At 47.5% G+C, this 27,179-nt stretch overlaps 3 protein-coding genes across 5 annotated transcripts; 2 read left to right on the forward strand and 1 right to left on the reverse strand.

The window, feature by feature from the left end:
• The first annotated feature begins 5,622 nt into the window (after positions 1-5,622).
• Positions 5,623-10,062, forward strand: LOC123145749 (fatty-acid-binding protein 2). Of its 2 annotated transcripts, none has more exons than XM_044565234.1 (11): positions 5,623-6,004; positions 6,801-7,383; positions 7,553-7,763; positions 8,006-8,081; positions 8,199-8,301; positions 8,718-8,786; positions 9,070-9,106; positions 9,192-9,266; positions 9,343-9,394; positions 9,474-9,518; positions 9,647-10,062. In XM_044565234.1, the coding sequence occupies exons 2-11, from the start codon at positions 6,878-6,880 to the stop codon at positions 9,742-9,744; spliced, it is 1,272 nt and encodes a 423-aa protein (XP_044421169.1). In that variant the 5' UTR covers positions 5,623-6,004; positions 6,801-6,877; the 3' UTR covers positions 9,745-10,062. The 2 variants fall into 2 exon arrangements, with proteins under 2 accessions (XP_044421169.1, XP_044421170.1); XM_044565235.1 differs by having other exon boundaries at positions 5,649-5,763.
• Positions 10,063-15,866: 5,804 nt separating this feature from the next.
• On the reverse strand, positions 15,867-17,187 carry LOC123141909 (uncharacterized). 2 transcript variants are annotated; one of them, XM_044560975.1, is made up of 3 exons: positions 16,843-17,187; positions 16,275-16,395; positions 15,867-16,159 (listed from the first exon to the last, which is right to left on the reverse strand). In XM_044560975.1, the coding sequence occupies exons 1-3, from the start codon at positions 17,171-17,173 to the stop codon at positions 16,027-16,029; spliced, it is 585 nt and encodes a 194-aa protein (XP_044416910.1). In that variant the 5' UTR covers positions 17,174-17,187; the 3' UTR covers positions 15,867-16,026. The 2 variants fall into 2 exon arrangements, with proteins under 2 accessions (XP_044416910.1, XP_044416911.1); XM_044560976.1 differs by having other exon boundaries at positions 16,275-16,363; positions 16,843-17,181.
• Positions 17,188-19,173: 1,986 nt separating this feature from the next.
• On the forward strand, positions 19,174-20,526 carry LOC123141910 (probable CCR4-associated factor 1 homolog 11). Its single transcript, XM_044560977.1, has one exon. The coding sequence runs from the start codon at positions 19,183-19,185 to the stop codon at positions 20,086-20,088; it is 906 nt and encodes a 301-aa protein (XP_044416912.1). The 5' UTR covers positions 19,174-19,182; the 3' UTR covers positions 20,089-20,526.
• The last annotated feature ends 6,653 nt before the right edge of the window (positions 20,527-27,179 follow it).

Here is a 27,179-nt window from a genome sequence, read left to right on the forward strand (position 1 = left end):
AAAATAAGGACAAAGGCGGAAAGGTAAAGCTCGCACGCTTGTGCAAGACCTGCAAGCAAATGGTATTTCACGATAGTCGTAACTGTCCTGGCAAAAAAGGGAAAGAGAGTGTGACTGTGCAAGATATTCAGGCAAATGGTGCTTCCTGATAAAAAAATAAGGCCGTCCAAGTGAAGATTGATTTTATCTATGTTATCATGTACACTTTGATGTACTGAATTCTTGTAATGGATGAGAATTTGTGTTATGTCGAATTAAATTCTACTTGATTTCTGACAAGTTTGATGCTTGTCAAACTTCTGAACATTAAGTTTGTGTCATGTACTGAATTCACACTTTTTTTTCTATCTATGCAAGCATGTACAAATTTCTGGTTTCTCTGTAACTTGTAATGCTGTTTAGTAACAAACATGCAGGTTTGTTGCCCCTTTATTTGTGGTCAGACCTTCATCGTGAGGGAGAACACAATGAAGTTTGTAGATGTTCAGGAAACTTATGACAATGACTTTTTATTATAGCTTTCATCTAAAAACTGGGCACGGCCATCTCAGTCCACTTCTGTAGTTCAAAAGCTTTACTTAACATATATGCTTTCACCACATGACTGAGAAGGTCACTTATTTTTCCAACGCATAACTGAATTAGTCACTGAATTTTTTGGCAACAGCAAAGAGGATACTGTCTTGCCAAATGCCAAGCAAATAACAGGGAAAAACTCAACCAAAGCCTCTGATCTGAACAAGCCATTGTCATTCATTATACTGCAAATATAGATACAATCTGCTGATGCAAGCATTCGCACTGATAATCTGCATATCTCTTGGCTGAATAAAGAAGGACAATATTTGCACTGGTACATCTGCTACCGGCTACAACCTGCATCCCTACAGGCTTTGGGGGGGGGGGGGGGGGGGGGATATCTGGTGCACCGGAGCTTGTGGTGCTACCGGTGCACCGAGCTCATATTGTACTTTTAAAATATTTAAAAAACTTTGGAAAAAAATTAGCACACTCACACAATATCAATGTAGGTTGTCACAAAATTTTAAGTCAAAATTCAAAACATAACTCGGAAAAAAAAATGACAAATTCAACACTGAATAGTACATAACGTAATTTGGGCTTTAGATTTGGCCCATTATCACACTGAAGTCAAATTTGTCATTTTTGTATCTTAAAAAATATTTTAAATTTTTGCACGAAATTTAGTGACATCATACATTAATATTGCGTCAACGTGCTAGATTTTTTGAAACATTCTATGCCATCCGGTGCACCGGTAGCACCACAAGTTCGGGTGCACCGGATACATTCCCCGAGGGGCGGAGGGGGCACAGCTGAATCATCGCTATCGGGGGAGGTCATCCATGGGAGGGGGGCCTCATCTTAGATGCTTCGTCACCGCGGCGGCATGTCGTCGGTTCTTCATGGTTTCGCCGCCAAGACGACCGTCCTGGGCTTAGTCGCCGTATATGGTGGCCATCGCCCGCCGGGTACTCGTGTGCTGCCGCTACCTGCAGGACTTCGAGGGAATCGTCCAGGTCGTGGTTGCCATGGTAGCAGCCGTCTAGATTGGGATTTGATTCGGGAGCCGATGCAAGGGATTTGGCAAGGACGATTTGGGGAAGGACGGACGACTCGAGGCCTCAGGTTAGGGATCTTGGATCAGAGGCTTTAGGGGTTTTTTGCAAACGAAAAATGTAAGTTAAGTTACAGCGCGGGCGGTTAAATGTAAATATTTGGTTCACTCCACGTGAGGCGCGAGATGAAAATCGTGGGGCTGGAAAAGAGGGGACACACGGATACACGAAAGATCACGGATTCACGAGATATGTTGCCATTATCTAATGTGCGATGTGTGACCTCTTCGTCGAGTAACTTGATTTGAGTTATTTGTTGATGCAAAGTGAAGGGGGAATTTCTCTCCTTCGATAGTTTAATGACAAAGGATGAAACCCAAATCAAAATTTTGGAGGATAAATGATTGAGTAATACAAATCTGCACGGATAAGTGAAGCCTTATAAGTGGCTGAGTAATATAAATTATTACTGTTTCACATGTAGCGCTACCACATCATCAATTAATGCATGTTAGTCAGAAGTTATTTTTTACATTAGGCTTTTTATTGACAGTATATCTGTCAGGCAATTGTAGCATGCGTACGTAGTTCATCCTTCATATTTTTTTGTTAGAAATGACATTCTTTTAAGTGCAATTCAAAACTTTTTCCCTTTTGGTACACTTCATTTTAATATTTTTAAGATTACCTTTTCTTTTCATTAGTTTTAGTTATTTTTAGCAACCATGTATGCATTTTTAACAAGGTACCACAACAACGCGTGGGGCATCATCTAGTATGTATCACATATGTTTGGTGGGTGGCTATGATGCTAGTTCTGTTAGGGTGGCTCCTACGTGTTGGTTGCTTTGGTTGTGCAAGAATGATCTAGTTTTTGAAAATAAAAAGAATTATATCCTTTACAAGTTATATATTTAGTTATCCACTGGCTCTGTACTTCGAAAATTCAATATGGGTCATACTACTATATGGTACTATTATCTCAGTCCTTGCTCCTCCTCGAGATTCACGTGCATGCGTGTATATGCATATGTATTCAACTCCGGCACTGAATTGAGCACAGTGGCAACGCGACTTGTCTTTTTGTTAATTATGAGGCCCAACGGTTTTGGTCCAGTACGGTCTTAGAAGGCCGGCTTTCAGCAGGACCGACGGGTCACTCCACCTGGGCCGCCACATGTGTACCCAAAAGGGCTTATCCCACCACATGTGTACCCAAATGGGCTTGTCTTTTGTTAATTATGAGGCCCAACGCTTTTGGTCCAGTACGGTCTTAGAAGGCCGGCTTTCAGCAGGACCGACGGGTCACATCACTGCTCTCTATTCTGTACTTGTGATATTCCATAGAACACGGGTTCTCGGGATTTGGTTGCAATGACACGTCAACATTTGGAGTGGGTGATGAGAAAGTATTTTGCCTGGTAGCATGGGTTGCAACCTAGTATGGTGATGATGGCCCATAGCATTTCCCAGTTATTCCACTCGTGATAATTTTTCTTGTGCGTGTGTATGGTTTGTGTGCATCTTAATTATGCAGAGGCTGATCTTAGAATGATTATATCGCCTTGATGTAGTGATATGGGTAGCGGCGGAGACAAGGGGACCAGCAGGGGCCCTTTCCCCCTAACATCTGAGTTTTACACCTAACTAACCAATGAACAGTTCCAAATTGGTGATGATTTGTTGCTAAAAACCTATTTTACAACAGTTTGGCCCTCCCCAACTTGTTTTGACAACATCCCCCCCCCCCCCCCCCCCCCCCCCTAATCCAATTTTTCTATCTCCGCCACTGGACATGGATCAAGAAACGCTTCATTTGTCTTTTTAAAAGGGAATCTGACAGAGGCCAAGAATGATCTTGGCATAACTGTATCACCCTGATGTAATGATATGAGTTCAATAAAAGCTTCCTCAATCTTAAAATAGACAGGAAACTGAACGACCTAAGAAGCCCCCACAAATTAGAGCACCGGTTACATATCTAGATGCATGTTGGCACCACCAAGTGTTATTTTATCTGTTAAAGCCACCCCCTTAGGACTCGATTCAATAAAAAGGAGAGAGTTGCCCGATTAATTTGCGAAAAAACAGAAGAAAACCGTAACAACACGCTCCGATTCTGGATACCACGGAGTGTAAAAGGTGCCACCCCACATTCGTTACATATATGTCGCACGATCCATTATTCTCGTATAGATCATCGGTTACACCCTACACGTGACAGCGATAGAAATGAGTCTGGACGTTGATGGTGAGAAACTGAGAATTGCCAGCAGTGACAAGGAACTCATGGCCCATGCACTGGGCTCGCAGGATCCCCATGGGAAAAAGACAGCTTCGTCGTCATATTGCGAAGACGTGGGTTCACCTTCCCACTGTTGGGGATTCCAGGCCAGGTTCAGTGAACACGGCGCCTCGCCGCGGCAAAGCAGCACTATGCATTCCGTCGTGTCGCGTAGCTCTCCTCTCCTCCTGGGGCCGGACGGACCCTCCACAACCATCTCCCATGAATCATCAGGCATGCAGACATACACACCGGACGAACGAGCGAATGCAGTTAGCCAGCAAGCCGATGCCGCATCATTCGTTGCTTAGAAGTTGACGAAGCCTTGAAGGGGCCGCATCATCGGCCATGCCTTTGCCTTGGAAAGTTGGGCAGGCATGTGGGACGTGGCACCCCAAGACGTTGAGCCAGCAGAAGCAATCCATGTGGGCTGCAATAATAAGTTAAGCAACCAGAGCTGTCATGCGTGCCCATGCTAATCACTCGATCAGTCCGGTTCAGGACGAATGTAGTTTCCCGTGTGAAAGGACTTGCCAGACGAGCGAGCGAGGGCCCTGCCACTGTCCATTACCAGCAGCATAGTTTATCAGCAGGAATGTGCTAGGATCAATCACTAGACGCTAAAAATGAGCAGAATTATATATACCTGAGTGTCGCCTTCGGTTGATCGACTGTTACGTGCAACAATAGAGAAAAGATACTCTCGTTTGGTTGCCGGCCGTAACGGTAAACGTCCACGTCTCGTTTCCGGGCGCGCGCCGCGGAGCGCATCTGGGCGATTCCGGGAATCCACCGGCCGATTCGACCGTCGTGCGTGCGTGCCGGTCGCAGGCAGCCCTCCGACGTCCGACCGAGGACAGCATATGCCGGGATTCCTTTTTTTACCCCCCAAAAAATTTGCAGGCATTGTCTTCTCCTACAGATCACAAGTTGAATTATGCGTTCAGGTGGCTAAGCTTTCGTATAATTCACCATTCCCAGGTGAAATTTTGTTTATTTACTAGTTTTGCATTGGAGGTGTTCAAAGTTTGTAATCAAGAGTTTATGATTATTTTCTTCAGAAATTTGAATATGATATATGTTTCCATGGGTAGAGCAGTGTTGGAGCGAGGGGCTCCAAGCTTTAGTGAGCCTCCATTTCAAAAATGTACTCCCTCCGTTTTAAATTACTCGTCGCAGAAATGGATGTATTTAGAACTAAAATACATCTAGATACATCCATACATGCGACAAGTAATTCGGAACGGAGGGAGTACTATATACTTGAAAGGGATTTCAGGGTCCCCAAAAAAAGAAAGGGATTTCATGAAAAAAGATACGATGAAGCATGAAGGACCAAATTTATGCAGAAAACATTTTTTGAAGAAGGTCGTGTATTGACTATTGAATCCTCCTACTCCTACATGGTTTAGCCCCTCCTAAGAATTAGGGCCAAGCTCCGCCCGCCACTGCGCACCGTTATCATGCCCCGAGCCCCCGAGCGGCTGCAATGACATAGTGTAACCGACGATTTCAACATTATCTGCCACTATAGGATCAATATCATACTTTGCGGTGCAGCTTTGTTGCTAGGCTTGTAAATTTGTGCTGCTTTTCTTTTGAGAAATTTGTGCTGCTTTTTTTAAAGCTGGGATCCAAAAGCACTTAGCAGTTTGGGTCTGAGAGGAGTTTGGACGTAACAAGAGGGCCGACGCGAAAAAAAAGTCCGGTTCGTCTTAAAACCAGTAGTAGCAAATCAGACGGACGCCGACCCCGAACTCGAACCACCCCCGACCCGGCGACCCCAACCCCGACCCAAAGCAGGGCATCGGCGCACGTGCTGCTCGCCTCCTCGCACGCACGGACGGGGCAGAGCCGGCCAGCCAGCCAGCCAGCCGCCGCCGAGAAGCAGTTGGGGAGGTGAGTTAACACGAAAGCGAATCCTCTCGCTTTCGGTTCTTCATTCATTCGCCACCGCCACCTCCCTCATTCCATCCCCCTGGGTTCGGTTTGGAATCCGGGGGAACACCGGCAGCCGGCAGGGGAAGCCACGGTCGCACGGCATCCTCCCCCATCCACAACCGCCAAGCGTGCTCGCGTACGCAGCCGCCGCCTCCTCCCCGATCCGCCCAACAACATCGCGCGATTCCGTGCGCCCAAGGTCTGGTGTGCTTCTTCCTCGAGCTGTTATTTTGTTATCTCTTCTTTATGCGCGTCTCGCTCTAGATGGGACGAACGGCGGAATGCGGGCTGTGTAAATGGTTGATTCGTGGGGGATTTCGGTTGTTTTGGCGAGGGGAGGTTGGCCGGCGTTAGGATTTGGGGGCGGACTGTGAATGATGGGTCTGGTGGTGCTTCTTGCGTGTGAATCTGGCGGAGGCTGCGGGATCATGGCGTGTTTGGTGCTGATCTGGGCGTTCTGGGTGTTCTGCTTGCGTATTTCTCTACAGAAGGTGGGATTTCTGTGCCAAATGCTTAGTTGCCGCGAGGGAGGGGAAATTCTGATCTAACAAGAACCGCCATGTATGTAGCTGCTCGGCGTGTTCTGTATTCTCCTTGGCGTCAGTGGGATCATAAGATTTCCTTTTCTGTTCGTGCTAATGGATAATTTTTGGGAGCTCCAATTGCTGTTTTTCGGATGGTTAGTTATTGCTTTGTTATGCCAACTACTGTCAATGGCTTGCTTCGTCATGCCAACTACTGTCGATGGCTTGCTTTGTTATGTCAACCACTGTGGATGGCTTAAGGGGTAAAAAATCAGTAGCTGATGTGTGGTGAAAGAATGGCTTCTTAGAGTGTAGTATCACATAATGATGAACCGGGAAGTAGCTTTCGAGAGAACATCATACATTTTGACGGGTAGGCGCAAACACTGTCGTAAAACTTTTATCTGCAAGCAGGCACTGAATATGTGTTGCATCTGTGCCCTGATTCAGTTCCTCTGTTCCAATTGACAGATCCGGTTAACTTCTCCTGTTGGCAAACTCCCCGACTTGGTACAAAGACTTCTGAAGTTGCAGTATTTGGCAGCACTATGAAACCTGATTGGTTCATTTTCTCCAAGCTTGATCATAACGGAGGATACCTGCACAAGTTTCCACTAGGCTCTCCAATCCCGCATGACATCGGGTTAGGATTGATATCACAAGTTGGGGCTTTAGTCGAGAGTTCCTTTCAGCATCCGCGGCATGCATGCTCTACAGGAAGTGGTGCAGTTCAGGAAGCATTCAGCTGCTTCAACAAGGTTGCTGGAGCTTTCTATTTCTGCCTTTCTAGAGCATCGAATCCCAAGATTTTACACAGGTTGTCCGCTATTGCGGGCTCTGGTTCAAGAGCCTGTCGGGCACAAATAAAGCAAGTGACCTCTTGCATGCAGCACTTGGCTGGATTGCAAGTCAGAGAAGAGCATGCTATACAAATGCTCTTAGCCAAGCTTGCAAACGCAACGCTTGGGCGAGCGTGGAATGAGGTTGAGGAGCGTCATGCCTGTAACATTCTTATGCTAGCTGCCGCTAGTGTAATACCACCATTTGAAAACATGTAAGGTTCGAACCCCTGCTTTTCATCGAAAGGGAATACAATGCTCAATCGTGATATATCTTGTTGGATTGCTACTGCTTCCTTTCTCTGTTCTGATTGTTCCTGTAGGGTATACTTTTATTTCAGTTTTTTGCTTTATTAACTGATCATCATTACATGCATTGATAAGATCGCCAAAGATGCTTGCGGACTCAATGATGTTGGGAAAAGATGGTGACCAAATCAGAGAACATGTTGATCAGCCTTATTTGGACGAAAGGCGCCCAGGTTGTGCTCGTGTTGCTGTGCCAAGAACAATATTGCCGGAAGATCTGACAGAACCAAGAACTGGGATCAAGTTCCCTACTCTTCTTGAGGAGAATTCCAATCCAACCGCAGAGGTCCTTTTTCCTACTCTCTTTTGTGGATAATTGCGTCATGCACCATTTTCCTTCTTGCCAGTCAAATATTGTTTCCTTTCCTGTTGCCCTATCACATGCTCTGCTTCCAGTGTTGTGGCAATTATTTGGACACTTTTGTCTGTATCTTGTTGTTTTGGCAATTTCACAATGTTTTATACCAAATATGTAATCTTAATATGGCCTTCAGCATTCCCTTTGACAGCAAACAATTCAATTTACAGGTGCTTGTCGGGATGGGTTACAGAAGTATGCGGATAATGAAGGTCAAAAACCTGAATCTTTATGCCTTTGGATTATGTGAGTAGGCAAAATTTCCCTGTGTGCTGCTACTACTTATGAACTGATAACAGACTGAGGTACTGCTTAAAGGATGTTCGTTTGAGTTACTGATGTTGTATTCGACTATTCTTATAGATATACAACCAGATTCTATCTGCAACAAGCTGGGTTCAAAGTATGCTACTGTTCCAGTTGCCGAGCTGAAGGATCACCCGGATTTCTATGAAGATCTTCTGAGGTGTGAATGCTTTATTGATCATGTACATGTGTTGAAATTCCTTGTATGAAAACCGTTCCCATATTCTTGAGCTTACACAGCCTATTTACATGTAACACTTGTGTAAGCTGAGCTAGAGAAACGGTTCCATCTGGCCAAAATCTGGAAATCGTTAAGAAAGATAGCCCTTTAACGTTTCCGTTCATAGACAAACGGTTCCAAACCTACAATTCTTTCATGTCATTTTTAGGACTCCCGATTGACCTGCTGTCAGTAGATTCCATCTTTAGGACGCAGTAGGCTTGCGAGTTTTGATGATGCGTAGGATTTTTCTTATTCCCTGATACTACATCAGAAACATTCATTTTCTTCCCCACCCGCAACTCATTTGCCTCTGTTTCTAATAGAATTTGCATTATACTTGCCCTGTTATGCAGGGAAAATATTCATATGACAGTCAGACTGGTAGTTAGCTACAATGGGCTTAGCATTAGTGCAGTGCGAGAGTAAGTATTCCTGAATTCTCATGCTAACAGTAGTACTCCCTCCGTTCCCAAATATAAGTCTTTCTAGAGATCCTAACAAGTGACTACATACGAAGCAAAATCAGTGAATCTACACTGTAAAATATGTCTACATACATCTGTATGTTGTAGTCCATTTGAAATGTCTAAAAAGACTTATATTTAGGAACGGAGGCAGTATATTTTGATCCTTATCTATGGTTCAGAAGATATGGCTAATGCAAGATTGAAGTTAATTGTTTATTTGTATTACCAAACTTTTCAGTGCGTTTGAGAAATCTCTTGGCTTTCGACTGCAAAAGGTGATTGTTATTAATTCAGCAACTAGTTCAATATTCTTTGCTATCCGTATAGGCTTAACAGAGCTTTTTGTTTACTGACGATCAGATGAATCCTAATACTGATTACCATTGCCTGAAGACATTTGGTTCTTACTTCAGGGAAGACATTCGAATACCTGTGGTAAGCTTCTAGTCTCATCTGGTTAATATGATTTGTTGCGTTTAGTCATGTGATATTATAATCGGTTTAACTGCAGGGTACAAAGATCGACTTCCGTCAAACATGTGATGGCCAGCTTATAACTGAAGGTTAGTATAATTGTTTCTTTTAGTACGATTTGAGTTATTTTCCACCATAATATACATTAACAAGGAAATCTGCATGCAGTTGATGGCAAACAAATTGGTGCTGTCCAGAGCAAAGATCTTTGCAGTAAGTGCATACTCCTATATATTTTTCTGCTGAAGAACTATAGATCATTTACTTGAAGCTAGAACTCTTAGGCAATCACTATGTCAGAGTTATAATAATTGTTTGTTAAACCCTGTCTTTACGAACAGGGGCTTTCTTCGATATGTATATTGGTGACCCACCTGTTTCAGTGGAGACCAAACAAGACATCGCCCAGAATGTGGGTGGGCTCATTAGAAGATGCTAGGGTAAGAGCAGACGGTCGTAATTATTTCATTCTTCTATACGGGGGAAAGGGCATATAGAGACGGGAAACCAGGAGAAGATCAGTTGTATGTATAGTAGTGATAGATCTGTAACTTGTAAACTATAGACTGGCAGAACTTGTAACTTGCAGAGGCTTAGCATCTTCTCCTGGGCAAATGCCTCCATGATTTTCATGTTGGTTGGCATTTGCTGTTTCCTTGCCATTGTATCATGTACACTGATCCCGTTAGAAGCGTAGCAGAGAGCGCGTGTTTCCTGCATCAATAACAAAATAATGGCTTCGGTTTTTTTCGACTGATATCCATGATGCGTTTTTTTTAAACCGATCCTCCCATTTTCAGTAAGCAAAGCTATGGTGACAACGGTAGACTGTCCTGAGCCTTTTCCCCTTTTTTACCTGTAATGTGCACTGGATTTTCGGTAGATAAGATCAAGTTGCCGGACGCCACCCTTTGCCGGTTTTTGTGCAGTAACGTGTGCGGAACGCAGCACCGGTGTCTGGTGATGAAACAACACTCGAGGACCCTTTTCTGTTCTAGAACTTATTTTGTGCTTATGCACATAAAAGTAGACATAACATTTCAGACGAATTCCATTGATTCCAGGTCTATGTGGGCCAACTTGCCAATGTAGCTATTTGACATTTATGAACATTTTGTGCTGAAATATCAGAAGGAGACGCTTCACTGCTCTCCCTGGTTAGGGAACTGGAAGCAAATCGGTACAGTTTGTTTGTTCAGTTGCAACAGCTAATACAGTACGTTCGTGCCAAAAAAAAAAAAAACAGCTAATACAGTACTACCCTACTGCAAACAGGGTAGCATGCATGTAGTTCCTAGTCGGTTGCTTCGATAGTTAAGCAATCCAAATGAAAGTAGGCACTGCTGAACGTTAGAGCGTTTTCCTGATTGTTGGAATTGTAGAACGACCTCACCATGGCATTCCTGACTTAAGGTTCTATGATGTACAGCTCCTTCGACAACACTACTTACCGTGGCCCGTGGGTGCACATGCCGTAGTTTTTTTTTTGTTGAAAGAGGGGGGCTCCGTCGGATTCCATTAACGAAACCAAGCGAGGCAGACAAAGTCGTTTCAGCACTACTAGTCAGGTTTTGCACATGGCGCAGTAAGGTAGAAAAGGTATTCATGACTCATCCTTGTATCAATTTTCTCTTTTGGGCTTTCCATTTGAAATTTCATTTTTGTTTTTTTTTGTGTGTAAAAAGTTCCAGATCTATTATAGAAGTTCATCAGAAGTACAAAGCACCTAGACCACCGAAAAGCCTCACTACTAGACCTAGGTAGTGTCCGTTATGGTAGTGCTAGTGGTTGTTCGGTGGTGGTGAATTGGAGGCATGGGAGGCAGCGGCGGAGCTACGGGCAGTTCTGGGGGGTACCACTGCCCCAGCCGTAGCCTAATTAGTGGCTGTGACACCCAAGTTTTTAATTGGATTTTTCAAAAGATTTTATTTGACTTGAGGGAGGTGATCTAAATTTTTCTTCAAAAAAACTCTCCCTTTCAAATATTTTTTTTATGGCAACAATTTTATTTGGATTCATCCAAGATCTGTCTTTAGTCTTGGAGGTTCTTGTTTTTTTTATTTTGACTCAAGACAAAATGTTTTTTTCATTTGGGGAAAATGACTTTTGAAAATCCTTTTGAAAATGCACTATGGCTTTTGGAATAATCCCTTGCCACTTTCAACAATTCCCTCTTGCCATGGCCTTAGTGCAAATCCATTCCCCTAACCCTCCCCTCATCTTTGGATCATGTTTTGCATCAAATCTAGCAAGTTGTACCTCTCCATATAAATTTTTCCATTCAAAACATATTCAAATAAATTTCTGTCTTCTTTTCTAGCCATTGGTGATTTACAAAGGAGCTACCATCTCTGCTTTGATTTTTGCCCCCAAACCAACTCCTCTCCCTAGTCCTTTGAACCCTCAACCAAGATCCATGAAGATCCACTGGTCTTCAGTTCAAATTTTTCAAACTACACTTACTGCAAGTTTGGACCAGATTTGTCAAATTTGGTGAAATTCATTCAAATCCTTTTCCAAAAATTCCAAGTAAAATCAGGCAGCCTCTGGGTGCATTGAGTGGTCACCTCACCAAGTACCAGCTCCAGAAAAATTTATCTCATTGCCAAATCTTTCTGTCGAACACCTGCAGTGCATTGTCAATGTCAAGATTCAGTTAAGTTCAGAGAGCATTGCAGTGCACTGTCGTTTTCTTCAGAACCCGACGTCGATCTCGCCAGTGCCACTGTGTCGCCTTGCTCCTCGTCCCCTCCCCCTTGTTCCTGCACCGCACGAGCGTCTGGCACCTTGCGGACGTCGGCGACGGGCAGCAGAAGGTGCGCCGCCCCGTGACCGACGCCAGCGGCGGCTTTGCGGCCGCCAGCGGGAGGCACGGCGCAGACGGCGCCACCCGGCGCCGCCCAAGCCACCGGAGCTCGCCGCGTGGCCTTCCACTCCCCCGAACGCGCTGCCACTCTCGTCGTGAACCGCAGGGCGCGGAGCGCGCTCTCTGCCGCCGTCGAGCCCGTGCGGCCATCTCACCGTGGACCGACGCCATTACGCCAAGACCAACTCCGTTTAGCAGTGGAATGACACCAGTAACTTCCACTGATGCTGCCTGGCCACTCAAACCTCCTGCCAATCCACTGCATCCCCGTAATCGCTCGCCGGAGATTCTCCGTTCACGGCCACCCCGTCGATCCGCCTATAAATAGAGACCCCGAGCTTCAACTCGAGCACACACCATCCCTGCACTTCACCTAGAGCACGCCTAGCCACTGGAAGAGCCCCGAGGAGGTCTCCTTCCTCGACTCCGGCCGCCGCGACCCGCCACGGGATCCAGCTCGATTCGCCCTCGTGTGTGCACCTCCGCCTCCCATCTCTTGCCAGTAGCTTCACTATGCATCCCTCCTTCTGACCCGCGCTTCAATTCGAAGTTTGCATCCCTCCACCGGAGTTCTCCACCACCACCCGAGCCGCCGTCCGCCGGAGATAGTGTCGCCGTCGACGTGGTGCTCCCCGTTGGTCGAGTCCACCACCCACCGACGCGGAAGAACACGCTGAAGCTCTTGGTACCCTCCGATCCTCCTGACTCGCCGTGGTTCGACGCCGGCGTCCACCGCAGTCTTCGGGCGCCGGCGAGCTTTTCAAACCTGACATGTGGACCCCGCATGTCAGCCTCTGTTCTATTCTTTCGCGAACCGTTTTCTGTTGGCGCCTTCGGGCAAAATACGTTTTCTTCCTTTAGCTAGCGCATTTCTTTCCGAAGCGTTTTCGGGTTTCTCAGTTTAAACCCTGGAACTTTTCTGTTTCATTACAGATAAGTCCCTGGATAGAAACCTTTATAACTTTTAAATGAAAAGGGATTTTTGAGTGATTCTTTTTCTGACAGTCTTAAATTTTTGTCTAGTTTTTTATGAGATTTATTTGGAAAAACTTTGGAGAAGTTTCTGTGCACGTTTTGGTTTTCACGTTAGTACCCGTTTTCGTGATTGCCGTAGGTTCCGGAAGAGGTGACGGAGCCGCAAACTTCGCCGAGCTAGACTCCGACTTCTCCGAACCAGGCAAGCATGTTTGAACATTTGATATGATAAGTGTTTGCATGTTTGCTTGAAAGTTTTGTGCGTGGCATATGAGTGTCGCTAAATACCTCGTTGCTTGTAAGGCAACTACCCGCATGTTCCAAAGTTGCGATTATCTCTGATGAGAGATGGCCAAATCATGTGGTGACATGAAGGGCAGCAAGGTGGTACTGTTGTAGCATACCAGCCTTGCGTCATCCGACTTTCTCCGACGTTAACGTGGACGGAGTCACGTTATCGTTCTTTTCCCCCGCATGTTTCATAGTTGCGATGATCTCTGATGAGAGATGGCCTAATCATGTGGTGACATGAAGGGCAGCAAGGTGGTACTGTTGTAGCATACCAGCCTTGCGTCATCCGACTTTCTGACGCTAACGTGGACGGAGTCACGTTATCGTTCTTTCCCCCTTCCGTGCTACCACATGTTTCATTTGCCAGGATGCGGTTTAGTAAGTTGGTAACCTCTTTCCGTGTACACACCAAACAGAGGGGCCGGGATGATGGTACCTTGGCCCAGGATTAAAGCCAGTCATCCGGTCAGGGGGCATGGGTGTTTCCGATTGGGACCGAGAGGGGGGGCACCCCCTTAGAGCGCGCGTATAGAAATTTGATCCCATGCTACGCGAGGTTGTAGCCTCCCCGTCTCAAGGTTTTTCTTGAACGTTGCTGAGGGTGATCCCTGGCTTCGGAATGTTGAATTGGGTGTGTACTGGTTAGACGTGTTCCTTCCAAAACACCGTAAACGGAACTAGTCCCTGTGACTACTGAAATCCGTTGGCTGTGGTTAAGTACAAACTCTGCAGAGTCAAATTCTTCCAAGTCATCGTATCCATGATCACGTAGTGAAATCAGTATACCCATATCTATCCGCGTGAAAAACTTGTCCCCGGTGAACAAGCTCAAGTGGTAAATCCAGTTAAATTATTATTCCTGTGGATGGACTAACTTTATATTTGTCTCGTACTTGTGATAATTTATGTTCCCGAACTATTGTATTATTGAGCTACAATATAAGCCCTTTAGGTGATGTCGCTCAGACGTCCGACTGTGGCATGTTCGTCTTTTATTTTCTATTATAAGCCCTTTATGTGATGTCGCTCAGACGTCCGACTGTGGCATTATTATTATTCTTGCAGTTTCCTCTCGAGGAGTCATTCAGACCCTCGTTTGGCACCAGTATTACTATTCTTGCATTTTCCGCTCGAGGAGTCATTCAGACACTCGTTTGGCACCAGTATTACTATTCTTGCATTTTCCGCTCGAGGAGTCATTCAGACCCTCGTTTGGCACCAGTATTACTATTCTTGCAGTTTCCGCTCGAGGAGTCATTCAGGCCCTCGCTTGGCACCCAGTATTTATTATCTCTATGTCTGATCACACTGGTTAAATTGTTCTCATGCTTCATGTTTGCATTTGTTATATCTTTTGTCCGAGCTGTCTTGCGAGTACTTTCATAGTACTCACCTGGCTTGTTGATTTGGCCAGATGTTGACGAAGGCGATCTCTTGGATGAAGAGTTTGATAGCGCGTCCGACGCCTAGAGGAGTCCCAGTCAGTCCTGCGCGATCCCGGATATTGGTCACTTGTATTATATACGCTTCCGCCACCCGCAATAAGTCTCCTCGAGCCTCACTCCGACGCTCGAAGAGCTGTAGTCTTCAGGAGTCATATCACTCGCTTCGCAGTGATATTTCCACCACCGTCATTATCGTGAGTTAGTAGTATGCCACCCTATCCGCCGTCTTGTTTTAGCGGCGTGCATGTAAGAAATTGTTGGGCATCCTCCGCTCAACCTTGTATTATATTCAGTACTCCTGGTATTTTTTTTCTGTGACCAAGATATTGTCTACCAGTGAGAAGGAATTCTTCCTTACTGGTCCGTAAAAGGGATTGGTCTATCAATAATTATTTTATTGAAAAACCGGTCGTGACAGTGGCAGCCTAAAATTTCCACCTAAAATGTTCGCCCGACAGCGTAGACACACGGCCCCACCCTAAACCCCACCAAACCCCCATCCCCGACCACCTCTCCTCCTCCCTACTTTGTGCTTGACCCTACTCCCCATTGTGCGACCATCTTCTTTCCCACCCGTCTCCCGCCGCATGGTTCTTGGAATGATGGAGTATGGAGGTTTACCAAGCATGGAGAGCTGCGCCCGCAGAGTCCACTGCGAGCCCACCAGCAAGGCGGTTCCCTAGGCGCTACCTCCAGCCGTATTTTCGCAAATGCAGCGCCATGGCTTGTGAAACATGAGCATTATGGTGGAGAAAAACAGATAGTAGGATCTAGTTTGTGAAACATCAGATCCAATAGGAATGAACCACACCAAAGATATCAGAGAAGGAATCGAGGGGAGACCTTTTGTATGATCAAAAGAGGGGTTGGGATTAAGTGGGACTGAACGATCAAGAAGGGTGTGCTCGGGGAGGCGCCTCTCTAAGTCAAACCCTCTCCTACAACACGACTATACTTCTCCAATCAACCATTTTGAGAATTGAGTTAAGACTAAATAATTTCTAGTGATGCGACTAGACAGCTTTACCCGTTTCTAGTATTATTGCACTTAAAACTTGTCATAGTTCCATACGGTAAGCTCACAATTATTAACTCGTGCATAAGAACATAGTTCAAGGTACAAATCAAAACGCCGCAAACTTTGCTAAGTAGAGGTTTCAATGGTCTCCTCGGGTGTTTCCTTCTTCTTGTCTGGACCAAATATGAAAAATCCAGCACCAGCGGGAAGTAAGAAATACGATAACAACAACATTTGTTGTTGCTCCTGTTGCTCGAAGCTGCAAATTAAAAAGAAAAGAACAATACAAAATTTAAGTGACAGAGAAGGACTGGGTTCCACTATCAAGAGAAAAGGGAACCGATCAAAAAACTACAGATGATGAATTCACTTACCGTTTCTCCTGTTCTAGCAAACTTAGAGTTGCTTCATGTGCCTTTTGCAAGTTCTCGCTATACTTCTCCAATGCTATCTCAAAACGGGCCTGGGGGAGTGGGTGTAGTTTGAGTGAGAATGCTGTAAACAAATGAAAGTATTATTAAACTTTAATAAATTACTATATAAAATTAGGCACTTTGCTAGTTTGTCATGGCACATCTTGTATGCACAGTAATAACTGTTTGCAAATATTTCACAGCTTGAGAAGTTGATTCGGCTAGACCCGAACAACGAACCTAAGCTGAAAGGAGGTACATGAAGGAGAAATAATCAGGAGGACCAAGAGAATGACATTAAGAAGTTTCTGCAGCGTGCTAATTAAAAGGAGGTACCTTTAGCACATAATTTTGCAACACCTAACGCATAGTTAGATCACATCTACTCTAGTGTCAAAAACGCTCTTATATTATAGGACGGAGGGAGTACTAGCTAACAAGAATTAATTTCGCGAATCACTGAAACCCTAGAGCAAGACAGAACATGGGGAATACATACGTTAGGGGGGAGGAAAGATGGATTACGTACCTTGGATTCGATCCTCTGAGCACCACCGGAGAGGAACCGGCCTGGGCTCCGACGGAAGGAGCCTACCCCTAGCGGGATTGATCGCCCAAGAACGCGGCCTGCGGCAGATCTGAGCAACAGCGAAGCCATCCTTCTGAACTCTTCTTCTTCCTTCACAGTGAAAGAGATCCGGCCCTTGTGCTGTTTGTGTGGACGATGCGAACCGGCGGTTGGGGTAGATAAGCATAAGCGGTTTCCGGGAATCGATGGTTACCAGGCGCTTGCTAGGCGTCATCCGCCTGATTTTAGGGGAAACATAAGCCGGCTCCCGCACCGTTAGATAGCGACGCATCTGCCGTTGGATAAAATAGCTCATCCCGCTCCCTGCGCTGTGGTTCCTCCTGCCCTACTTTCCATCGCAGAAATAGGCCAACGCGGGTCGACGTCGCTCCGGTCGTTAACTCTCTCCACAGCAAAGAAGTGCAGCAACGTCTGCATCCCTGTAAGCTACGTAGTCGCTGAAGACGCACATGGGACAAGCTTTGCATGTCCAGTGAGTTGCTTTGCGACAACGCTTCCGACGTGCAAAATTGTGCGGCCACTCTTGCGCCATGGGGGCACGGACAATCAGCAGCGACTCTGCATTTTGCAATGTCGCGAGTCCTTGTCTTTGCTAGAGCACCGACATTTGCAGCTGCTCAAGCTGGAATGTACTCGCGTGTCGTCGTCGTCATTTTCCGGCAGCACATCCTCTACAACGAATACATATGCTGCAACGCTCCGGCGGCCGATGATGCTCAGCACTCGCGAGGTTCCGGCGGGCCGGCGATGCTCCAACGGCGGGGATGGTCCATTGCAGCAGCCGCGATGCTCCGACGGCCTGGTGAGGATGCTCCATTGCAGCACCCGTGAGGTTCCCGCGGCCAGACGACGCTTCGACGGCGATGCTCCATTGCAGCACCCGTGAGGTTCCCGCGGCCCGGCGATGCTCCGTTGCGGCACCCGTGACGTTTCGGCGGCCTGGTGATGATGCTCCATTACAGCACCCGTGAGGTTCCGGCGGCCCGTCGGCGATGCTCCATTGCAGCACCCATGAGGTTCCACGCGGCCCGATAATACTCTGACGCCCTAGTGATGCTCCATTGCAGCACCCGTGAGGTTCCGACGGCCCGGCGGTAATGCTCCATTGCAGCATCCGTGAGGTTCCGGCGGCCTGATAATACGCTGGCGCCCCAGTGATGCTCCATTAAAGCACCCGTGAGGTTTCAATGGCCCGGCGGCGATGCTCCATTGCAGCACCCATGAGGTTCCAGCTGCCCGGCAATGGTTCATTGCAGCACCCGTGAGGTTCTGGCGTCGATGCTCTATTATAGGCTTATAGCACCCGTGAGGTTCCGACGGCCCGACAATGCTCCGAGGCCACGGTGATGCTCCACTGCAGCACCCATGAGGTTCCGACGACTCGGTGTTGCTCCATTGAAGCACCCCCGTGAGGTTTTGACGACCCGGTGGTGCTCCATTGCAGTACCCATGAGGTTCTGGCGGCCGGTGATGCTACATTGCAGCACCCGTGAGGTTCCAAAGGCCGACGATGCTCCAGCAGTTTGGTGATGCTCCATTGCAGCACCCATGAGGTTCCCGAGGCCGACAATGCACCGCCGGTTTGGCGATGCTCCATTGCAGCACCCGCGAGGTTCCGGAGACTGAGGATGCTCCGGTGGTTTGGCGATGCTCCATTGCAATACCCGCGAGGTTCTCGCAATCCAGTGAACCTCCGTGCAAAACACTCATTAGTAACAGTTAACCGTGGTGTCAATTTCTCTAAATACTCCTGATGAGTAGTACTACTACATGGCAGCAAGAGCGGTGCTGGAAGTCAAAACGAGCACATGCATGCAAAAAGGGGCATCACGGGACCACACCTGTGAAAAAAGTCGGACAAGAAAGGATGTGGAAACCATGGGACCAGCGCGCCAACGACAAATTGTGATTGAGCAAGTTAGCGGCCCAGCGCGGGCCGACGCATCCGGTGGAATCGGACGGCTCTCGACGAGGTTTAGCGGGCCAGAAAATCAGCCGGTTGAAATAAAGTCTTTCCCATCTTCAAATCTACTCCGTGTGGGAGGGCCGATGGGATCGCGGGCGCTGGAGCTGCTGACATCACAGCCGAGCCAAGCGTCACGAGGAGCCAGGAGGGATTGCAGTAGGATTGCTAGCTAGCTTCTCCGAATCACCGGCCGATTCGTGTCCTGTCTCCGAATCCACCTACGAGTCTACGACCCTGATCCAATCCCTCTGTATCTGTATTATAAAGCAAGCTCAGCAGCCGGCTCATGGAGGTCGAGGCAACGATCGATCTGCATGAACCCAACCGCCGGTATGTTCCCCATGTTTCCACCGCCGCCGCCGCCGCCGATGCCTTTCTACCACACGTCCCCAATGCAGCCGCCGCCGTTCTACTTCCATGCAGTTGCAGTTCCCGTGCCGTCGTCCGCGGTGCCGGTGCGCTCTGTGTGGGCGTGGAACTTCAGGGAGGAATCTGACAGGCTATGCCACTTGGCCTGGAACGCCCGGTACGTCGCCGTCAACGTGCACTACCCGGGCCTCGTCCACCACGCGGACCGGAACCACAACATACTCACCGTGGAGGAGCGCTACGCCGTGGTGAAGGCCAACGTGGACGCGCTCAAGCCGCTCCAGGTGGGCATCGCGCTCCGCGACGGCCACGGCCGGCACCTCGGCGCGTGGGAGTTCAACCTCCGCGACTTCTGCCCCGTGTCCGACCCGCACGACGAGAGCTCCCTCGCGTACCTCGCCGGCCGCGGCCTCGACGTGGACAGGCTCCGCGTCCGCGGCCTCAGCGCCAAGATGCTCAGGGAGAAGCTGCTGCGTTCCGGCCTGTTCGACCCTCGGTGTGCTGCGCGATCGTGGGTCACCTACGCCGGGGCGTACCACATTGCGTACCTCCTCAAGATCGTCACCGGCGGCGCCCCGCTGCCGCAGGACATGGCCGGGTTCGTCGGCGCCGTTCGGCGTTACCTTGGCGTCCAGGTGTACGACGTCGCGAGGATGGCGGCCGAATGCCCGGGCATGCCGCTGGGGCTGGAGCGCATCGCTGATCACCTCGGCTTCCATCCGCCGTTGGGGAGCCCTCGCCTCGCGGCTGCCGCGGGCGTGCACGCGCTGCAGGTCTTCATGCGGCTCAAGTACAGAGAGTTGGGCGGCGACGTGGAGAGACACCGAGGCCTGCTTCATGGCCTGCACTAGCACTAGCTAGGTCGTCCACAATCTAAATTCCTGCAACGGAATGAAGCGGTCGTTCTGATCGAGTCTTTGAAAGAAGGATTGGTCCCTCAAAAAAAAGAAGATTGATCCCTCAAATAAAAAAAGGATTGGTAATTTGGTACTGCCAGTTTCATAGGTCAAAGTATTTGATTTTTTTAGTAAAATTTCATAGTAATGTTGCCCATGCATGTAACCATATTGATAATAATAAGCTGTACTCCCTCTGTTCAAAAATAAGTGTCGGGGTTTTAGGTCAACCCCGCATTTGTTTTCGAAGCGGAGGGAGTATGTATAAAGGACTAGTTATTTGCAGTTTTATAGGTCAAAGTATTTGATTATTTTAGTAAAGTTTTACAAGAATGTTGCCCATCTAACTATATTAATAAGAAGTTATGTAGAGATACCCAGTTTTCTTGGCTACACTGCCTACCAGTGTTCTGTTAACAATCTTTGCACCCATCTTGTTGAGGAGTTATATCAGCCTACAAATAGCTATATAATCTTTGCAGGACGACTTCCGGATTGTCTACTACAGCAAGGTTTGCCCGGCTTCGGCGAGGGAGGGCCGATGACAACGGCGTGCCTTCGGCTCGCTTCAGTGTTTGTAGTCGTCGCTAGGTGGTCTACGAATCTGGATGTAATTTTTAGTGAAGATTATTTACTTGCTGAAATTTCTTAGCTGAAGAACTATAGATCATTTACTTGAAGCTAGAACTCTTAGGTAGTCACTATGTCTCTGCTATAATAATTATTTGATACATCCTGTCTTTACGGATAGGGGCTTTCTTCGATACTAGAAGAGTTGGGCGCGCTTTGCTACGCCATTGGTGTTGTTGGGTTTCTAAAAAAATTAGTCACTATGTTTCAAAATATTAGATGTATTACTTATTAAAAAAGTCAAACAATTTTAAGTTTGACCATATTAGTAGAGAAATATAACAAAATCCATAATATCAAATCGGTATAATTAAATTCACCACAAAATGAATTTTCATATATTTTGCTTAATATTGTGGATGTCGGCAATTTTGGCTCTGAACTTGGTCAAAGTTAAAGAAATTTGACTTTCCAAAAAACTAATACCCTTTATATTTTGGAATGGATGGAATATTTAGTTTGGGGGGCTGTGAGATGATGGAGTGTGTATTTTTTTTATAATACGATATTTGATGGGTCTTTTTGGGTGTGATTCTGTGTTATCCGCTAATAAATCCATATTTATGTGGGAAAATTTCTGCATCGGTAGCTGCATGTATTATATTGGTGCTACAGTAACGCATGATGGCCGGTTGCTGCTGATTGATTTGAAAAATCATTGGTGGGAGGAAGTGCACGATTGATATGTTTTTATAGGCCGGCTGCTGCTGATTGATTTGAAAAATCATTGGCCCGACCAAAATCGTAAATCAAATCCAAAATCGAATACCTCTAGTGAATTAAAGAGCTTTAAAATTAAGGAATATAGTAAATTAAAAGAATTGAATGTGAGAGTAGTGTATAGTATAAAACAATTAAATGAGATAGCTTTTAGAAATTGTTGACCCGGTCAAAATCGGATTGCCCAATTTCAATTGTAAACCTCAATTGATTGTGAGCCCTTTGAAATTACGGAGCTTAGTGTTATAGAGGATGTACTAGTATATCGGTGACCCACCCGTTTCAGTGCAGACCAAACAAGACATCGCTCAGAATGTGGGTGGACTCATTAGAAGATGCTAGGGTAATGGCTAGCTAAATAGCCGGCGGTTGAAATTATTTGATTCTTCTATACGGGGGCAAAGGGCACATATATATAGACAGAACGAGGAGAACATCGGTTGTATGTATAGTAGTAATAGACCTGTAACCTGAAAACTAGACTGGCGAAATTTGTAACTTACACAGAGGCTCAGCATCTTCTCCTATGTAAATGCCTCCATGATTTTCATATGAGTTGGTGTTGGTGTCAAAACCGACGGATCTCGGATAGGGGGTCCTGAACTGTGCGTCTAAGGTTGATGGTAACAGAAGACGGGGGACACGATGTTTATCCAGGTTCGGGCCCTCTTGATGCAGGTAATACCCTACTTCTTGCTTGATTGATCTTGATGAATATGAGGATTACAAGAGTTGATCTACCACGAGATCGTAATGGCTAAACCCTAGATGTCTAGCCTGTATGATTATGATTGCCTCTATGGACTAAACCCTCCGGTTTATATAGACACAGAGGGGCCTAGGGTTGTACAAAGTCGGTTTACAGAGGAAGGAATCTTCATATCCGAACGCCAAGCTTGCCATCTACGTAAAGGAGAGTCCCATCCGGACACGGGAGGAAGTCTTCTATCTTTATCTTCATGGCCCATCAGTCCGGCCCACGTCACATAGGCCGGACGCACGAGGACCCCTTAATCCAGGACTCCCTCAGTAGCCCCTGAACCAAACTTCAATGACGATGTGTCCGGCGCGCAGATTGTCTTCGGCATTGCAAGGCGGGTTCCTCCTCCGAATACTCCAAAGTAGTCCTCGAACACAGAGAACGTGTCCGGCTCTGCAAAACAAGCTCCACATACAGCCGCAAAGAGTATAATATTAACAAGTCCCATCTACTGACATCTTTTGTAGTGAGACGCCACATCTCTACACGGTCATTATTTCGAGCCATTTTTTAGCCTCCCGCACCTCGTTTCGAGATGCGGTTTCTATTGGCACGTCTTGTCGAAGTAGAGATCATGTCCCTTTATCACGGGATTCTCATCAATACAGGCGTGGGTAATCCCACCGTGCCGTCCGTACGACCCTTGGGGAATAAGCGAGTTTTAAGGCGAGTGGGGAGGCGCTTGATATTCGCTGCCTTTATAAGAGGATAAGGATCCACTCTTTCACCCACGCCTTCTTCTTCTCCGCCCATCCGCTCTCGAGCTCCAGCGCCCAAGCTTCCCTCCTTTCCGCCTCAAGAAAGCACTCCGACCATGTCCGGATCTGGAGCGCAGGGCAAGTGGATGGCCTCCTCCGTCACGGAGAAGGACATCACGAAGCTCCGGGAGTCGGGGTACTTGGCCTAGGAAATCGCCCACCGGCTTCCGGCCAAGGGGCAGATCGTCCCCACCCCAGAGCCCCATGAGAGGGTGGTGTTTATTCCCCACTTCGTCCGTGGGTTAGGGTTTCCTCTCCACCCTTTCGTCCGCGGACTCATGTTCTACTATGGGCTAGATTTCCACGATCTAGCCCCAAACTCTTTGCTCAACATCTCGGCATTCATCGTCGTGTGCGAGGCTTTCCTCCGCATCCCACCCCACTTCTGACTATGGCCGAAGACTTTCAATGTGAAGCCGAAGGTGGTGGATCGCCAACACGCGGAGTGCGGAGGTGCTATGGTGAGCAAATTGTTCAACATCACGTGGCCCAAAGGTACCTTTCTGGAGACTGTTAAAGGGTGGCATTAGTAGTGGTTCTACGTCACAGAGCCCGCGACACCACTTGAGCCGCGGCTCCCGAATTTAAGTCCGGCGCCCCAATGCGGCTTACCTCCTGGCTTGAAAAGGGCCTGAACTTGGCGTCGTCGGACGAAGTATCAGTGCTGTAGACACGCATCAAGAGCATGGTGGACAAGAACATCAAGCTTGTCAATGTGATCCAGGTGATGCTTTTTCGCCGGATCCTTCCTTGCCAAAGCCAGACTTGCAATTGTGGGAGTTCGATCCGGCCCAGCACCAGACCTTGCAACAATTCTTCGGCGCTGCACACGAAGGCATTTGGAATGTGCTTTTTAAGGCCAACGAGACGTGGCCGAAGACGACCGAGGACCGTGGGTACAACCTGACCCATCCCGCCAGTCCGGTAAGTTTTTCGTATTTCAGGTGTATCCTTCTCCTATGTATTCAAGGAAGATGTCTAAGTTTCTCCATTTGTCTTTTCAGGGCTAGACAAAGAAGGTGGAGCGGATCCAGTGTCCGGCTCCGCTGCCAGAAAACTGTTGGGAATCGTAGCATAATTTTAAAATTTTTCTACGCTCACCAAGATGCATCTATGGAGTATACTAGCAACGAGGGGAAAGGAGTGCATCTACATACCCTTGTAGATCGCGAGCGGAAGCGTTCCAATGAACGTGGATGACGGAGTCGTACTCGCCGTGATCCAAATCACCGATGACCGAGTGCCGAACGGACGGCACCTCCGCGTTCAACACACGTACGGTGCAGCGACGTCTCCTCCTTCTTGATCCAGCAAGGGGGAAGGAGAGGTTGATGGAGATCCAGCAGCACGACGGCGTGGTGGTGGATGTAGCAGGATGCCGGCAGGGCTTCGCCGAGCTTCTACGAGAGAGAGAGAGGTGATGCAGGGGAGGAGGGAGGCGCCCAAGGCTGTGTTGTTGCTGCCCTCCCTCCCCCCTTTATATAGGCCCCCTGGGAGGGGGGGGGGCGCCGGCCAAACCCCATCTAGGGTGGGGGGCGGCGGCCAAGGGGGTGCCTTGCCCCCCAAGGCAAGTGGGAAGCCCCCCCACCCTAGGGTTTCCAACCCTAGGCGCATGGGGGGAGGCCCATGGGGGGGGGGCGCCCAGCCCACTAGGGGCTGGTTCCCTTCCCACTTCAGCCCACGGGGCCCTCCGGGATAGGTGGCCCCACCCGGTGGACCCCCGGGACCCTTCCGGTGGTCCCGGTACAATACCGGTAACCCCCGAAACTTTCCCGGTGGCCGAAACTTGACTTCCTATATATAATTCTTCACCTCCGGACCATTCCGGAACTCCTCGTGACGTCCGGGATCTCATCCGGGACTCCGAACAACTTTCGGGTTTCCGCCTACACATATCTCTACAACCCTAGCGTCACCGAACCTTAAGTGTGTAGACCCTACGGGTTCGGGAGACATGTAGACATGACCGAGACGCCTCTCCGGTCAATAACCAACAGCGGGATCTGGATACCCATGTTGGCTCCCACATGTTCCACGATGATCTCATCGGATGAACCACGATGTCGAGGATTCAATCAATCCCGTATACAATTCCCTTTGTTAATCGGTATGTTACTTGCCCGAGATTCGATCGTCGGTATCCCAATACCTTGTTCAATCTCGTTACCGGCAAGTCTCTTTACTCGTACCGCAATGCATGATCCCGTGACTAACGCCTTAGTCACATTGAGCTCATTATGATGATGCATTACCGAGTGGGCCCAGAGATACCTCTCCGTCACACGGAGTGACAAATCCCAGTCTCGATCCGTGCCAACCCAACAGACACTTTCGGAGATACCCGTAGTGCACCTTTATAGTCACCCAGTTACGTTGTGACGTTTGGCACACCCAAAGCACTCCTACGGTATCCGGGAGTTGCACGATCTCATGGTCTAAGGAAAAGATACTTGACATTGGAAAAGCTCTAGCAAACGAAACTACACGATCTTTTATGCTATGCTTAGGATTGGGTCTTGTCCATCACATCATTCTCCTAATGATGTGATCCCGTTATCAATGACATCCAATGTCCATAGTCAGGAAACCATGACTATCTGTTGATCAACGAGCTAGTCAACTAGAGGCTTACTAGGGACACGTTGTGGTCTATGCATTCACACATGTATTACGATTTCCGGACAATACAATTATAGCATGAACAATAGACGATTATCATGAACAAAGAAATATAATAATAACCATTTATTATTGCCTCTAGGGCATATTTCCAACAGTCTCCCACTTGCACTAGAGTCAATAATCTAGTTACATTGTGATGAATCGAACACCCATTGCGTCCTGGTGTTGATCATGTTTTGCTCTAGGGAGAGGTTTAGTCAACGGATCTGCTACATTCAGGTCCGTATGTACTTTACAAATATCTATGTCTCCATTTTGAACACTTTCACGAATGGAGTTGAAGTGACGCTTGATATGCCTGGTCTTCCTGTGAAACCTGGGCTCCTTCGCAAGGGCAATAGCTCCAGTGTTGTCACAGAAGAGAGTCATTGGGCCCGACGCATTGGGAATCACCCCTAGGTCGGTAATGAACTCCTTCATCCAGACTGCTTCCTGTGCTGCCTCCAAGGCTGCCATGTACTCTGCTTCACATGTAGATCCTGCCACGACGCTTTGCTTGCAATTGCACCAGCTTACTGCTCCTCCATTCAAAACATACACGTATACGGTTTGTGACTTCGAGTCATCCAGATCTGTGTCGAAGCTAGCGTCGACGTAACCCTTTACGACGAGCTCTTCGTCACCTCCATAAACGAGAAACATATCCTTAGTCCTCTTCAGGTACTTTAGGATATTCTTGACCGCTGTCCAGTGTTCCATGCCGGGATTACTTTGGTACCTTCCTACCAAACTTACGGCAAGGTTTACATCAGGTCTGGTACACAGCATGGCATACATAATAGACCCTATGGCCGAGGCATAGGGGATGACACTCATCTTTTCTCTATCTTCTGCCGTGGTCGGGCATTGAGCCGTGCTCAATTGCACACCTTGCAATACAGGCAAGAACCCCTTCTTGGACTGATCCATATTGAACTTCTTCAATATCTTGTCAAGGTATGTACTCTGTGAAAGACCAATGAGGCGTCTTGATCTATCTCTATAGATCTTGATGCCTAATATATAAGCAGCTTCTCCAAGGTCCTTCATTGAAAAACACTTATTCAAATAGGCCTTTATACTTTCCAAGAATTCTATATCATTTCCCATCAATAATATGTCATCCACATATAATATGAGAAATGCTACAGAGCTCCCACTCACTTTCTTGTAAACACAGGCTTCTCCATAAGTCTGTGTAAACCCAAACGCTTTGATCATCTCATCAAAGCGAATGTTCCAACTCCGAGATGCTTGCACCAGCCCATAGATTGAGCGCTGGAGCTTGCATACTTTGTTAGCATTCTTAGGATCGACAAAACCTTCCGGCTGCATCATATACAACTCTTCCTTAAGGAAGCCGTTAAGGAATGCCGTTTTGACGTCCATCTGCCATATCTCATAATTATAGTATGCGGCAATTGCTAACATGATTCGGACGGACTTCAGCTTCGCTACAGGTGAGAAAGTCTCATCGTAGTCAACCCCTTGAACTTGTCGATAACCCTTAGCGACAA

The sequence above is a fragment of the Triticum aestivum genome, chromosome 6D (assembly GCF_018294505.1).
Source record: "Triticum aestivum cultivar Chinese Spring chromosome 6D, IWGSC CS RefSeq v2.1, whole genome shotgun sequence".
NCBI classification, from domain to species: domain Eukaryota; kingdom Viridiplantae; phylum Streptophyta; class Magnoliopsida; order Poales; family Poaceae; genus Triticum; species Triticum aestivum.

Excerpts from the sequence above, each read along its gene's own strand:
- LOC123145749 (XM_044565234.1), top strand. The coding sequence starts at position 6,878 with ATGAAACCTGATTGGTTCATTTTCTCCAAGCTTGATCATAACGGAGGA. Across the intron at positions 8,787-9,069 it reads AGCATTAGTGCAGTGCGAGA|TGCGTTTGAGAAATCTCTTG; the intron begins GTAAGTATTCCT and ends CAAACTTTTCAG. Across the intron at positions 9,107-9,191 it reads TTGGCTTTCGACTGCAAAAG|ATGAATCCTAATACTGATTA; the intron begins GTGATTGTTATT and ends ACTGACGATCAG.
- LOC123141909 (XM_044560975.1), bottom strand. The coding sequence starts at position 17,173 with ATGCGTCGCTATCTAACGGTGCGGGAGCCGGCTTATGTTTCCCCTAAA. Across the intron at positions 16,396-16,842 it reads CTCAGAGGATCGAATCCAAG|CATTCTCACTCAAACTACAC; the intron begins GTACGTAATCCA and ends ATTTGTTTACAG. Across the intron at positions 16,160-16,274 it reads TTGCTAGAACAGGAGAAACG|CTTCGAGCAACAGGAGCAAC; the intron begins GTAAGTGAATTC and ends TTTAATTTGCAG.
- LOC123141910 (XM_044560977.1), top strand. The coding sequence starts at position 19,183 with ATGAACCCAACCGCCGGTATGTTCCCCATGTTTCCACCGCCGCCGCCG.